The sequence below is a fragment of the Oryx dammah genome, unplaced genomic scaffold, assembly GCF_014754425.2.
Source record: "Oryx dammah isolate SB20612 unplaced genomic scaffold, SCBI_Odam_1.1 HiC_scaffold_4, whole genome shotgun sequence".
In the NCBI taxonomy this organism is placed as follows: domain Eukaryota; kingdom Metazoa; phylum Chordata; class Mammalia; order Artiodactyla; family Bovidae; genus Oryx; species Oryx dammah.
This window is the reverse complement of record NW_024070188.1, coordinates 73764935-73780017: the sequence shown is the minus strand read 5'-3', so window position 1 is coordinate 73780017 and position 15083 is coordinate 73764935. Positions and strand designations below refer to the sequence as shown.

Sequence of the window (15083 nt, the reverse complement as noted above, 5' to 3'; positions counted from 1 at the left end):
GCCTGCTGGTGGCTCTGCAGTCGTCGCTGGGTCAGCTGTTGCGAGTGGCGGGTCTGCTCCTATAGCTGTGCAGATTGTTAAACGGTGGGCTTCCTCCGTCCTGCCTTCACCCAACCCAATGAATGACTAATATATTTAGATCGGTTAGAGTCAGCTCCCTATGGTGAACACTGAGTATCTTAAACGGAGGGCAAACGTCCTCTCTAACCCGAGTACTCCAGGCTCTAGCTAACAAGTACATTTAGTTAGCAGAGACTTTGGGACCCTGATTTGTTCTCAGCTCTAAAGCACAAATTCAGAGTGGAAGAAGACTGAGACACGGGTTGGAGGGTGGAGCACCGAGAATGCTTTGCTCCTTAGGAAAATGCACTTGCTTAAAAACACTACAGTAGCCTGTGGCGACTGTTTTTCTCCTAACACAAGTGTGCGTTTTTAGCTATTTAAGCCTCACAAATTCCACCATTAGACTGGACCCCGGCTTTGCTGCTATCAGCTATGCAAGACACCGAGTGAGAAACTGACAAGGAACATTGCCAGGAGAATCCAACTTGCTGACTCCTAATCAGAACGGAGACTGGAAGGATCCAGTCATTTAGTCCCAATAAACTTTTAAGGAAGGAAACAAAGCTATGTAAAGACACTGATGCTACTGCGTCAGCAACAATGCTCAAATTTTAGTTCTAACCAGACCTTGGCAAATGTGGTGTCTATGTAAGTGTGTGTGTGTGTGTGTGTGTGTGTGTATTTCCAATCCGAAATATACTTATATATTAACTATTTCGTGGGATTCTGCGATAACAACCGAAGCAGCATTCTTTACTTCAATATTGGGAATAAATTAGCCAGTTTGGGACTCAAAATTGGAACTGGGGGTCTTCAGAATTACAACTCCAGTTTCTGACAGTGTGTGTTATCATTGAAGAAAAGTACTTGCTTGGGGGGACAGGGAGGGAGAGGTTTTTAATAATACATTGGTACGTTAATGGACGTACTTCCACGAGAATTTAAGGATTTTTAATCTTTTCTATGCGCGGTGAAACGCAAGCCTGCTTAGGTGTGGCTACTAGCTCGTTTCTCTTGCATTGCCTTTATTTTGTTTTTGCTCTTAAATTTGTCTTTACATTGCAAATTCTTTTGCGCCAATGTATTGTCTCAGGGTTCCTACACAGATTTTTCAGATTAGAAGATGGTCCTACAGCACAAGGACGGGCATGCTCTTGCCCTGGTGCACAAGGACGGGCATGCTCTTGCCCTGGTTCAGAGCCGCTTTAGGAAGGCCGTCGCATCTTCTTCGCGTTTGGGGCCGGGTTGTTCGTTCCTGCACTGCGGAAGGAGGAGAATTGGCTCTCTGCAGCCACCGTCCCTCATAAAGTCCGGTCCAATCAGGGCTCAGCGAGAAGGGGCGGGACTGAGTGGCGCGCGCTGTACCTCGTGCTGTGCCTATCTGGGTTCCTCTCAGCATGGAGGAAATTTATGCTAAGTTTGTGTCACAGAAAATCAGCAAGACTCGTTGGCGACCATTACCTCCAGGGAGCCTGCAGACAGCGGAGACTTTCGCCACGGGCTCTTGGGACAATGAGGTACCCCTGCGCCCGACCGGGAGTCCCTGCTATCTCCTTCCTTCCAGGAACCGCGCCCCCGGCAGCCAGCGCGCGAACTCCTGTTTCGTAGCTCCTCGCGCGGATGTCTGTCTCCCGAATGCACGTCTCACGCTCGGTCGCCTTATATCTGAGAGGCATCAGTGGCCTCGTTTCTTGTGTTTTTAATGATTATTATGCCGTTTGCCCTGGATACTTTTAAAGCAGGGTTGATTGAAGGCAGTGCACATTTCAATTTCGGGGAGTTTGATGTATATTTCATCCCAAAATGAAATTTTCTGCTTTTCAGGAAAATTATGTTTCACTGTGGTCTATTGGAGATTTTGGAAACTTGGATTCTGATGGAGGATTTGAAGGAGACCATCAATTATTGTGCAGTATCAAACATCATGGTGATGTAATGGATTTACAAGTACGTCTGTTGTAATATCTAAGAGCTAACTTTTAAAAAATTGAGAGTAATACATTGAGAGATGTAAAGGACCTTAAAGTTTGTCTAGTCTTACCCTAGGTTTACAAGAACTTGAGTTCTCTTGAGTTTATGATTTGCCATGTCATATAGCTGGTTATGGCAGAATCAGCACTGGGGAAGGGGATGTGAAGTTAATGGTAGCTTGTTTGTTTAATTGACCATCTACTATGTGCCAAGCTGTGTTTACATAAGTTAATTTCATTCTCATGGAATGCTGGTGAATCAAGTATTGTTATCTCTCATGAGAAAACTAAGATCTTTTGAGCATGGATTATATGACAAATACTGTGCAAGGCACTTTACATGTTTTTGCTTTTTGAATTCTCATTTTATAAGTTTACCAAGGCTTGGAGAACTTAACTTGGCCCAGGTTTCAAATCGGGTAATAAGTGGTGGGAATGGAATTAAGTTTTCAAATTCTGAGCTGTAAGACTTCAGAGTCCCTGCATTTTCTTCTTGGAAAGCTGCCTGACCCTGGGAATTATACTCTCCTAAACCTTTATGGTAGTTGTACAAAATTAAATCAATTGTAGATGAACAGGTTTGAGGGGGGACATTATTGTTGTTTATTCTTCATGAAAATACTTTTATTTGTATAGCAGTTCTGACTTTGGCATTTTATTTGCCTAGCATTTGTAGGTTCTTTTCATTTTAAAATTGTTACACTGCTAATTGAGTTAGATAAATGGGCTTCCTCCCTGCTGATATTTATGAATTTATAACATGCAGGAATTTTCTGTTTAGTTTTTGGACCAGGAAAGAATTGTAGCTGCCTCATCGACAGGATGTGTGACAATTTTCCTCCACCATCCAAATAACCAGGTAAAGAATTTTTGTTTGAAAACTCAGTTTGCATTTGAATTATTTTTAGGAAGGTTTAAGGAAGGCTGTACTTAATAATGACAAATAAGAAAGTTTTATTATCTCAAAAACTATAAAAAGGAGGGGGAAATGTCATTGTATTACCCATCTTTTAGTTGACTAATTCTAGAACCATTTCTGTGTGAACTTTCATTGAAATTAGGTAACTCTTCAATTTTCTTAGGTTCCATGTAACAATATGGTATTCTGGCAAGTAATTTTCCTGTAACTTTCTTTTAAGATCCTCCTCTGGTTTTCTGAAGAAAGAAAGAGCACTTTCTAGCTCAGACATCATGAGAGGGAGCAGGAACAGCTACTCTGCTTCTGTGAACAGAACCAAGGTTTTAGTTAGAAGGAAAGACACAATATATGAAGGCTTGACACTTTTTCTATGCTTTTCTTATATGTCAAAGGCTAAGAGTGGTGACCTTCAGAGCATAGTTTAAGGGCAGTCCTTTAAAATAGGCCCACTTGAAGTTAACAGTTTTAAGTTGCTGGAAGAGAATGCTTATTTAGATTTGGATATTAATAAAGGTCATCTTACTAATAGGCATGCCTAGTAAGTATAAGAGCCAGATCTAGTTAAACGTTATTCTTAATAGAATCCTCTGGAAAGCCCTGCAGAGATTTATCTCTTCAATGTAGATCAGTTCCCTTAAGAATTTAGAGTTGTCTTTGAACACATAATTACTTAAAAACTTAAAAACTGATACTTAAAAACTGTTTCTTTAGTTTGAGATAAGTTTGGAATATTATTAAACAGTGTTTCTTTGGAATCTAATCTGGTGAATACAGAGCTTTAATGGAAGTATTTCCTAGACCTTAATACTTTGAAATACAAAGTGAAAAGAGTACTATTTTTCTAGAAAGGTATGAAACACAGGTTTAAAATAATCGTGTAGTTGGGGAAAGTGCTAGTTTTTTTGGAGCTTTGCTTTAATTAATCATAGCCTCATTTCTGACACCTAGACTCTGTCAGCCAGCCAGCAGTGGGCAGCAGCTCACTACCACGCAGGTCCAGGCAGTCCTTCCTGTAGCAGTGCGCCCTGCACAGGTGTTGTGTGCAACAGCCCAGAAATTGTCACAGTTGGAGAAGATGGTCGGATAAATCTCTTCAGAGCTGATCACAAGGAGGCTGTAAGAACTATAGGTAAGGAAAATCATCTTTCTTTGGTCTGTCTGATAGTAATTGAGCACCTCCTATGTGCAATGCCAGGTGTTTAATGTTTGAGGCATTTAGAAATATACAAAGCAGGATCCCTTTATCAAGATAGTCTGTTGATAAGGCCTGTATGAAGGACTGACTGGAAGAAAGAGAAATTTGTGGGGAGGATGGTTGGAAGGAATTATCGGATAAAGAGTTCAGGGGCAGGGCAATTCATTTAATCTAGATTCTAGACCATAAATAATACTGAGAAGTGGCACGCCAGATAAAGGGAATAGCATAGAGGCGGGATAAGGCCAGTCAGAGAATGACAGAAAGTGTAGTTTGACCTGACTTTAGATATGTGTATAGGAGAATTGAGAGATGAAACAAGAAAGGTAGATTGCAGTCAGGTTGTGAAGAATAATACCCTTTTTTAGGTAGACAGCTAAGGAGCCATTGAAAGTTTTTGAGCAAAGGGGTAATGTACCCACATCGTGTTTTAGAAGGATTATTTAGTACAGTGGTAGTGTTTAGTTGCTAAATCATGTCTGACTAGTGTAGTAGTTCTCAACCATATTTTGCACAGACTTGCCTGAGGAGATTTTTAACAGCCCATCATCCTAGACCTCTTGAATTAGAACTTCTATGGATTGAGCCCATGAATCAGTTTTTTGTATTATTATTATTTTTAGTTCTGAGGAATACCATTTGTTTAGCTTTGAAAGACTGCTGGCCTGGTGACAGTTCGGAGGAGGGTCACAAAACAAAAGTCTTTAAGTATATACTAAATAAAGATGTATAAGCTTAGACACACTAGAAAAAGCAGAAGGACCATTAAGGCAAACATTGCATGTTAAGAGTAATTTCTGATTAACTTTGATAAAGCAAATACAGTTGACCCTTGAACAATATAAGCATTAGAGTCACTGACCCTCTATACACTCGAAAATCCATGTATACTTTATAGTTGGCACTCTACCAGGAATCCTCTGTACCAAAGGTTCCACCTTCCCAGATTCAACCAACCTTGGGTCATGGCAGAAAAGAGAGCTGATAAGGATAAAGATAAATCAATTTGAGATGAGTCAGCAGAATAATACAGGGTCAGAATGAGCTCTGTAGGAAGCTGTGGTGTTTGGCCCAACAGAATGGGAGTTCTGGATGAAGCAGTTGAGTTCAGTTGTTCTTTGCGACCCCATGGACTGCAGCCCTGTCCATCACCAACTCCTGGAGCTTGCTCAAGCTTATATCCATTGAGTCAGTGATGCCATCCAACCATCTCATCCTCTGTCGTCCCCTTCTTCTTCCTTCAATCTTTCCCAGCATCAGTCTTTTCCAGTGAGTCAGTTCTTCACATCAGGTGGCCAAAGGATTGGAGTTTCAGCTTGAGCATCAGTCCTTCTAATGACTATTCAGGACTGATCTGCTTTAGGATGGACTGGTTTGATCTCCTTGCAGTCCAAGGGACTCTCAAGAGTATTCTCCAACACCACAATTCAAAAGCATCAATTCTTCGGCACTAAACTTTCTTTAAGAAAGTCCAACTTTGACATCCATACATGACTAGTGGAAAAACCGTATCTTTGACTGGCAAATAATGTCTCTGCTTTTTAACATGATGTCTAGGTTGTCTAGGGTGAAGCAGTGGTGGGAGATAAAATTGGATTATAAAGAAACTTGAACAGCTGACTCAGAAATGGAGGGTAGTACTCTTAAGTGGAAATAGAGAAATAATATGAAACCTTAGTCCTCTAGTTGGAAAACAGTTCAGATGTCCTGTGAGTAATATAATTTTTCTATCAAAGGAGAGTCCATTTTAACATATGTTCCTATATTTTTCCATAGAAATAAAATTGTGACTTATTTAAAATTTCACTTGTAATTTTTCAGTCAACAGAGGGAACGCTGTTTAAGGTATTCATGGAAAAGTGGTGCCCTGTTAACATACACTGCGGTTTTCTTAATTTACAGACAATGCAGATAGCAGTACACTCCATGCTGTAACCTTCCTTCGAACTCCTGAGATTCTTACAGTAAATTCAATTGGACAGTTAAAAATATGGGATTTTAGACAACAAGGAAATGAGCCCACTCAGATATTATCACTGTAAGTTTTGGTCTGTAATTTCAGTAGTATAAAGCAAATTTGTTTATTTGTAGCAACTAACTTTATAAGCCATATTGTATTTCAATTGCATGTTAAGAGTAATTTCTGATTAACTTTGATAAAGCAAATACAGTTGACCCTTGAACAATATAAGCATTAGAGTCACTGACCCTCTATACACTCGAAAATCCATGTATACTTTATAGTTGGCACTCTACCAGGAATCCTCTGTACCAAAGGTTCCACCTTCCCAGATTCAACCAACCTTGGATCCTGTAGCAATGTATATTTACTATTGAAAAATACTCATATGTAAGTGGACCTGTGTTGTTCAAGATCAATTGTATAATTTGATGGGCTTGATAATACCTTGCTGCATTTAATAAATATTTGTAGTATTAATTCAGAAGTTTATATTTTCTTTTTGAAATGTATATTATTTAATGGGGAACTTATTTTTGCTCATCAGGTGATCCAATTAATAGTGAAATAATGTGATTGGGAGAAAAATACGGTCCAGGGTACTTTTTCTAAGCAGAAATCCCCTTTCTATGTGTGCAGCCTTCTCTAGATAATAGTATGTGTCAAACTGAAAAATATATATGTAAACTAAGCATTAAATAAGACAGAGTAGAAGTAAGGAGTATGCTGTTTATGTTGATATATAATGTTTTTTAAAAGCTAAGAAATGGAAATGTTTTGCATATCTTACCATCAAATTTTCTTGTTCCATATGTGTCCAAATTGAAGAGAGAATGAATAACTCCAGCCTTTAATTCCTCCTCAGAATTCTAGTATTTAGAGGTATATTTAATGTAATGAGGTTTTTGACATGATTTAAGTTTAGCCAGTAGCCCTAGCCACAAAATTATCATTTAGTTACTGGGATGAAACTTGTTTCATGGGTTATTCAATGATAAATTATACTTTACCACTGTTTGAAGTCACTGTATTTCCCGTTAAAGGACTGGTGACCGAGTGCCACTCCACTGTGTTGATCGACATCCCAACCAGCAGCACGTTGTAGCTACTGGCGGCCAGGATGGAATGTTGAGTATTTGGGATGTTAGACAAGGTACAATGCCTGTGTCTCTACTAAAGGCTCATGAAGCTGAAAGTAAGTGTTGTGAAGATACATTTAAGTTTTTGGTGGCTGAGCTATACGACATAGTGTTAGCAGATTTCCATAAATGATACATATGGATCATTCTACAGCAGAACTTTTGACTGAATTGTATAAATTTATAATATTAATTCCTTTCTTATTTGACATTTACGTTCTTTAACATATTTATTATACATAAAACTGTAGTGATTATCCATATATATTTATCTTTATGTGCTTATTTTTTAGGATAATTTTTAGAAATAGAATTGATGAGTCAAAAAGTTGGCATAATTTTAAAGCTGTGATTCATGTTGACAAATTGTTCTACATAAAAATAATAACCACTTTATATTATCATACCCAGTATGTCAGAATGCACTTTTTCCATCCAAAATGCAGGTTGTTATGCTTAATATTTGCCATTCTTCAGTTTATTATTATACCTTTTTTTCTTTCTTTTAGCAAGAACAAGAGATCTAGGCTCTTCCTTTTTTTTGTTTGTCCTTTGATTTTAGTGGAGATGTTTTGGCTGAACAGAAGTGTTTCGTTTTATCACCACAGGTCAGGGTGGGTTATAGTTTTAAATTCTGTCTTAGGAAAAGTTGGTATTAGTGCTTGAATAAAAGTGTAGAACCCAGTGGTAGTTAGAATTATAAACTTTCAAAGCTCTTCTCACCAGCCTATTTTTAAATGCCAGCCTTTATCGTTAAGTAGAACACACTAGTGGCTTGTAGTGTATTTCGATTCATCTTGACTCTTGGCTAGAGGTTTGTTTTCTAACTGGAAAGTATATAAATACATAAGTATCTCGATTTGGGCAGTCTGCAATGGCTCTGTTAGGCTCTTCTGTTTTACTTTGTTTTAGTGAAACAGCAGAATGTACTTTACACAGGGACTCACCCAGAACACATTCTTTTCCGGAGGAAGGTCACCTTTTTGTTCTACAGCATGTTTAATTGTGGTAACTGTCAGAATGAAAATGCCAGCTTGCAAACATGTGCCTTGCACTTTCTATACTACATTCTGGGTGCTTTCTGTGCTGCCTTTCTGAGCCTACCTAACCCAGAATCATAGAACCCTTTCTTACAGACTACGTTTTTTACCTTCATGCTGCAGATACCTTCCTGAGGAATCCTGGCCAGTCCTTGGTTCCCAGGTGTCTGTTGGCACACAAAGTTCCCTTAATGTTTAGAGCTTGAGGAGCCCCCAGTCCCAAGTTGGCTTCTTAAAAGTCCTTCATCTGAAACTGGATCCAGATTCTTGAAGCCTTTCCAGGTTTTGGCTTGCTGAGAGCTAGTTGCTATTTCTGTGATACAGAGCAGAGTCTTGGCATGAGCCAAAATTGGACTCTGCCTCTTAGAACTTCATTTGTATACTGCTTTTATGGTCTTCCCTCTCTCCGTTTTCAATAATAAAACCTTCAAATATTAATGACATAGGAATTGAAAATAAAAGAACTTAACAAGTTTCAAAAAAATTTTTCAGAATTATCCCATTGTCATATTGGGTTAGCCAAAACTTTGTTCAAGTTTTGGCATAAATTGATATGGAAAAACCTGAACACACTTTTTGGCCAACCCAATACTTTTCCATATAAAAAAGCAGTAGGTCAGATGACTAGCATTTATTTTCATTCATTTGCTGGCCCGATACACGAGTAGATTTACTTGACGTCTTTATCCTATCTACATGTTTCAGCCATTTGAAGCATTATATTATGCCTTCTCTTTGACACTGAAGCCTTTGATTTTTATCACAGGCTTGGAGTTTGAAGCTGTGTGACGGAGGTTAATGGACGATATGCCTAGAGGTAGCGTTTTGATGTTGGTTTAACTACCTTGGTTCTTATCTCATAGTGTGGGAAGTTCACTTTCACCCATCCAACCCAGATCATCTGTTCACTTGTTCTGAAGATGGATCTCTCTGGCACTGGGATGCCTCCACAGACGGACCTGAGAAGTCGTCACTCTTTCACCAAGGTAAAATGTTTTAATGAAGATTCTTGTGGGCAGCTTGAGATTATATTTTAATATACCAAATGAGAAATACTCGTATTTTTAACATTAAGGAGTGATAGAAGGTTTCCATTCTCTGGCCTCAGGGTAGATTTTAGTATCACAGGGCATGAACTCTATCAGCTACTGACCACTATACTGCTGACGACTAGAAATGCTATTAGCTGGCTAACTTTGTAAGTACATTGCTGTGGGCCCTCATGCCACAGAATAGGCACTGATCACTCTCCTATATTACCTTGTCAAAGGTGTATGACTCTTTTTATGTATTAAGGTACTGGTTTCTCAGAATAAAAGGCTCTGTCTCCTGATTAAAGACAGAGGTAAGTAAAGGTTGGACTTCCCAGGTGGCGCTGGTTGTAAAGAACCTGCCTGTCAATGCAGGAGACCTAAGAGGTGCGGGTTCAGTCCCTGGGTTGGGAAGATCCCCTGGAGGAGGGCATGGCAACCCACTCCAGTATTCTTGCCTAGAGAATCCCATACAGAGGGGCCTGGTGGGCTACTGTCCGGAGGGTTGCAAAGAGCTGGACACGACTGAAGCGACATAACACAAGTAAAGGTCATGCAGAAACTATATACTTAAAATCAAAAAGAATTTTCATTTTTGGTATTTTCTAAGCTTTCTAGTTTTGAGCTTGTCTGTGACTGCAAACTTTGTTCATTCACTCAGCAAATGTTTATGAAGTGCCATGTGCTAGGTACTCTTCTAGGTGTTAGAGCCCATGACGGCGAGCAGAAGAGCCTCGAGGCACGTAGAGCAAATATTCCAGTAGACAGTAAGTCAGTAGATGATGTTTCAGTAAAAGTCCAAACAGAAAAGCAGAAACTACCCTGGGTTTAGAAGGAATTGTTTTCATGTGTGTTGGGCTAGAAGAACAAAAGGGAATGGGAGGGATGCTGGAAGAGCAAATAGCAAAAAGGAGGAATGCCCAGAAATGAACAGTTGTTACTAACCTCCACTGTCCTGTTAGAAGTGCTGTCAGAGTTGGTTCTGGATCAGCAGAAAAGATGCCACCTCAGCTGGGGCTGGAATCACTGTGGTGTTGTCAGAAACCTGGAGCTTTTTCCCATCCCCACCCTACTCCCCACAGCTTCTCTGCCTTCATCGCCCACAATAGTTATCTTGCATGCTCAGGGTTCGCCTGGAAGGCAGATAGCAAGGGAGCCTGGGAAAAGGAATTCATTCCTACAGTACATAGTAGAGCATAGCAAAGGAGACAGCAAAATGGAAAAGAACTGGATCAAATACCCTGATGACCATGCAGAAGAGTGAAGAGAGTAGGATGATAAAAAAAAAATTAACTGGGGAGGGGCCACTTGGCAGAGGAGAGATCATCTCAGCAGAGACCTGAAGAGATGAAACTACTAGTCACAGGCAAGCATTCCAGGTAGAGGAAACACCAAATTCCAAAGGCCTGAGACTGCAAACAGAAAAGAGCCAGTGTGGCTGCAGTCCAGCAGGCAGGAAGGGGAGTAGAGGGTGAGAAGGAGCTGAGGAGCAGGACTCTGCAGACTGGGAGCAGTTGAGATTTCGTTCTGACGTCACCAAATGCCACTGGAGAATTTTGAGCAGGGAAGTGGGGTGATCTTATATGTTTCCAAACAATCGCTTTGGCAACTATGGGGAGAGGGTTGGAAAAGTGGAAGCAGGGGGACCAGGAGACAGACTTTACCCAGTGGTTCTAATGTTCATTTTCACAGTATTCAAGAGTAATACCGGAGCAGTAAAAGGTAAACAGAAACTAAGAAGGAAAAGTCCAAAACTTCTCCAGAAAAATGCTGGAAAAGTATGGAATGTGCAGAGCATGGAGTATGCCTGTGCTAATAACTTCATGTATGGTGAAACTAATAGTTCTATTAGTTTCTAATAAATACCCAAGAGTAGCTAAGCACTTGGTTTTTTATTTCTTCTTCTAGCCCCACTATCTTGCATTTGAGATTTTATAGTTTGAAGAATGCTGGTTAGATTGGAAATAGTCATTTACTGTATCCTGTGTCTGGTATTGCAAAGAACAGTATTAGACACTGTGAAAAAGTAAAATAATCTATACAACCTGCTCTTAAGGAATACTTAATTTAGTTTTAATTTAGGAGAAGGGGCCAAAGAAAGTTAAATCATGATATAAGAAATGTTGCAAATAGTAAATTATTAGGGGTGCATACAAGTGCTGCGGGTTCCAGGAAGGAAAAGAGAAGCATGAACTAGAGTCATCTTGACAGACTTCTCAGAAAAGGAACTTGAGCTGGGCTTTAAGAATCAGCAAGATTTAAACCCACTAATTCTTAAACTTCAAGGTATGAGAGACTTTGCCTTGTATTCCCAGCACTTAGCACAGAGCCTGGCATATAGTAGGTGTCAGCCATTTATTGAGAGTAAACGAAATCTGTCTTTATTTGATCTGGCAAAAAGTAGAAAGAAAATTACAAAGGAAGGCTAAAACTGAAATAATTAATTCTATGTTAAATGCAGAGCACTGTCAGAGATGAAAGTTTATAATTTGGTAGTGTTCTAAAATTCTACTTTTAAGAACATTTACCTAAAATAAACACAAGAATAAGAGGAGATCTACAGCAAGTTGATTATATTTTTAGAAATACGTCCAGAAATTTTCTCATGATCACTTCATTTTTTGATTATCTAACTGTTTAGGTTTCTACATATTATCTACATCTATTCTACTTGTCCTCTAGCCATTTTGCTACATTTCTGAGACTTTCCATTAAAGTATAAATAGGAAGACAAGGTCAAAATTAATCTTGTGCTTTGCTGAAGAGTTCAACTTTGAAAGCCATGTTATCCCATGAAAATTTGAGTGTTTAATATCACTGACTTAGAAGCTTTTGGTCAAAAACGGTGATGTGTTATAATGGAATCATCAGCCTGTTATTCTTGAGAGTTAAAACAAGTTTATATCATTACATTTTTTAGATATTAGAATTTCAGAGATTTACTAGTATAAAATTGGTCCTGAACAATGTTTTCCCGTTTTCTTTTTTTTTCCCAGGAGGAAGAAATAGTACTTTTTTGTCTCATACCATTAGTAACCAAGCTAATGTTCACCAATCTCTTATAAGCTCCTGGCTCAGCACTGATCCTGCCAAAGATCGTATTGAAATCACAAGCTTGCTTCCTAATAGGACTTTGTCTGTGAACAGTCTGGATGTTTTAGGTCCTTGTCTTGTTTGTGGAACGGATGCAGAAGCAATTTATGTTACTAGACAGCTTTTTTCATGAAGATACTAAAAGATTTCAGGTAAATCATACAGTTACAACCTTTCAAATGCCAGTTTCTTTGCAAATTTTTGTTATTGGAAAATGTGAAATTTGCAAGGGGAACATCCATAAACTAGTGTTAATGTTGATGCCCAGTTTGTTAGTTGAATATTTCTCTAACAGTTGCTGGAGTCTGATTGATGACCCATGGCAAAAGAATTGAAATGTGTGGCGGAACATCAGAGGGATCCTTGTTCTGATGAATGCACTGCCTTCAGCACCATTCTAGACAGCTCATGGAACCAACTCTCCATTTTTGATGTTGTAGTGCTTAATAATGTCAAACCACCAACAGGTTCCTTTCCTTTTCAGGAGTATGTGGGGTATGGTATGTCCCTCCCTGGTGACATTTTTCAGTACTAGTATTTATTCTGTTTACTGCAAGTATTTCTTCAGTCCTTCAACATTTTATTTCCTTAATAATTTCAGTAAACTTTCTTCAGTAAGAATTGAGTAGAGCAAAAATGACAGTTTTTGGTAGTGTTCAAATTTTTTTAAGGTGAAAATGTTTTGATGGGTTCCTTTATTAGAATGGGTTTGAATAGAACTCTGTCACCTCCTTAGACCCAGCTTTGTTTCTCTTGAAAAAAGACAAAATACATTTTTCGTAAGGATTTTTGCTTTTATTTAGTTTTTTACGCCATAATTGAAAATTGCTGAATTGGACATTGTGCAATAAAATAGGATTTGACATTGGTAAGTGAGCCAGCTTCCAAACTAAAATTTGAGAGGTAACATGTATGAGACTAGTATGATGATGTGATAGGAGTAAAGAGTTTTGCCATCCTTATCTTTAATGTTAATGATGACCTAACACACAGTATTTTGAGACAGTTTTATGATACTGTCTTTCCAAAGTTTGTTAAGAGTAAATGCATCATTGAATTGTAAAGACCTTAATGAAAGATCACTCCTGTTACACAGGAGGTTTCTGTTTATTTACTTTACAATTCCAACAACAGATAACTATGAATGTTAATCTTTCTAGCCCAATAAATATTTTCAATTTTTTTATGTTGACTTATTCTCAGGATTTGGGGGTTTGGAGTTTGTTTTGTTTACATTTTAAAATAGAATATATATATGCATTTGTTGTTCTGTATATATATATTTGGCTCAAAAAATAATTGACTAAAGATATTTAGTAACTCTGAATTCCAGAGACTCAAAGAAGGAAAAAAATGTTGCTGATAGGAATTTTTAACCAGTTTCTAGTTTTATTGCTGGGGCTAATTTTTAAAACTTTGTTATTACAAAAGCCATTCATTACAGATAAAACAGTCAAAAGAAAAAGTACCAATAATCTCAAACAGACATAGTTCTTTTCATACCACTTTGTATCCATTAAATAATTTTTCATAAAAAGTGAAATATACATATTTGTGAATGCACATTCTCTCACAGTAAACACATGGATTCAGTAATAAAAATATACCTAAGAATTGTCCTTTTGACTTTATATTTCCCTTTATATGAATACCTTGTTTCAGCTCCAGTGTCCCTCTCTTCACTTAGTAGAGGCATCCTCCCATTCCACTCGGCAGGTCAGCATCCTTGCTTTGAATGGGCTCAGAGTTGATCCTCATTCTTGGGAGACCCTGGAATGTCCTAAGTGGCACATTTTCCATGTACAATGAATGGCAAATGCTTTGTGCCTCTGCTTTAATCATATTGCCTGCTGCTGAAAAGCTGAAGGTTTCATAAATGCTGTTAGCACCCTTCTCAATTTCCAGCAGTAATGTAAATAATTTCTCTTGATTGTTATAGTAAATAATTGGTAGAGGGAGGGAACCAGACATTTAGGCTTAGCATACTAGCTTGGACTGGAAACAAGTTTGAAGTTTGAAGCTTTGATTTGATTTAAGGGTATTTGTAACCATAAGTAAAAGAAAGTACATTTGAATAGTGTTACATTTTCTATCAGTTGATGAGTTCTGCCAGATGTAATAAGAAACATAAGCTTTATGTAGTATAAATAAAACCCTAATTTATGGGGTCACAAAGAGTCGGACACGACTGAGCAACTGAACTGAACTGAACTGAATTTATGAATTTGTTCATTCTCACTGCTTTCATTAATGAAAACTATCAAATAGTTTCTTTTGAGGGCTCTAGGATCTCCAAGGTGAATGATATCTTTGAGGGCATCTCCAACCTAAATTTAATCATCACATCCACAGATTCCCAACAAAAAATTTTCATCCAGCCTCTACTTGAAAATACACGATGATAAAGTCTCCCATTTCCCAGTGTAGCCTCCTCGTTTGGACAGCTGTAAGTGATATAGTATATGGCAAGATTTTAATGTGTGAGTGGGGTCCTAAACAATCCTGTAAAAAAGGTAGAATCACTGTGGGTTAATGAAATGATCGTGTGAACCTACTATAGGTTCACTAGGAGATAAAACCAACCACCAGTCATTTTATGGAATTTCCATTGTGTTGGGGTGTTTTACTGTAAGTTTCCACTAAATAAATGAATTTTCACATACTGAACTGAAA

At 38.3% G+C, this 15083-nt stretch overlaps 1 protein-coding gene across 1 annotated transcript; it reads left to right on the top strand.

The window, feature by feature from the left end:
• Window positions 1-51: 51 nt before the first annotated feature.
• On the top strand, window positions 52-15083 carry NUP43 (nucleoporin 43). The gene is made up of 9 exons (XM_040238668.1): window positions 52-711; window positions 1179-1580; window positions 1888-2010; window positions 2815-2892; window positions 3901-4081; window positions 6050-6185; window positions 7151-7302; window positions 9150-9272; window positions 12314-15083. The coding sequence occupies exons 2-9, from the start codon at window positions 1461-1463 to the stop codon at window positions 12541-12543; spliced, it is 1143 nt and encodes a 380-aa protein (XP_040094602.1). The 5' UTR covers window positions 52-711; window positions 1179-1460; the 3' UTR covers window positions 12544-15083.

What these genes read in the sequence shown, in the direction of transcription:
- NUP43 (XM_040238668.1), top strand. Translation starts at nt 1,461, where the DNA reads ATGGAGGAAATTTATGCTAAGTTTGTGTCACAGAAAATCAGCAAGACT. An exon ending in CGGGCTCTTGGGACAATGAG is followed by an intron (nt 1,581 to 1,887) that starts GTACCCCTGCGC and finishes TCTGCTTTTCAG; the next exon opens with GAAAATTATGTTTCACTGTG. An exon ending in CCCACTCAGATATTATCACT is followed by an intron (nt 6,186 to 7,150) that starts GTAAGTTTTGGT and finishes TTCCCGTTAAAG; the next exon opens with GACTGGTGACCGAGTGCCAC.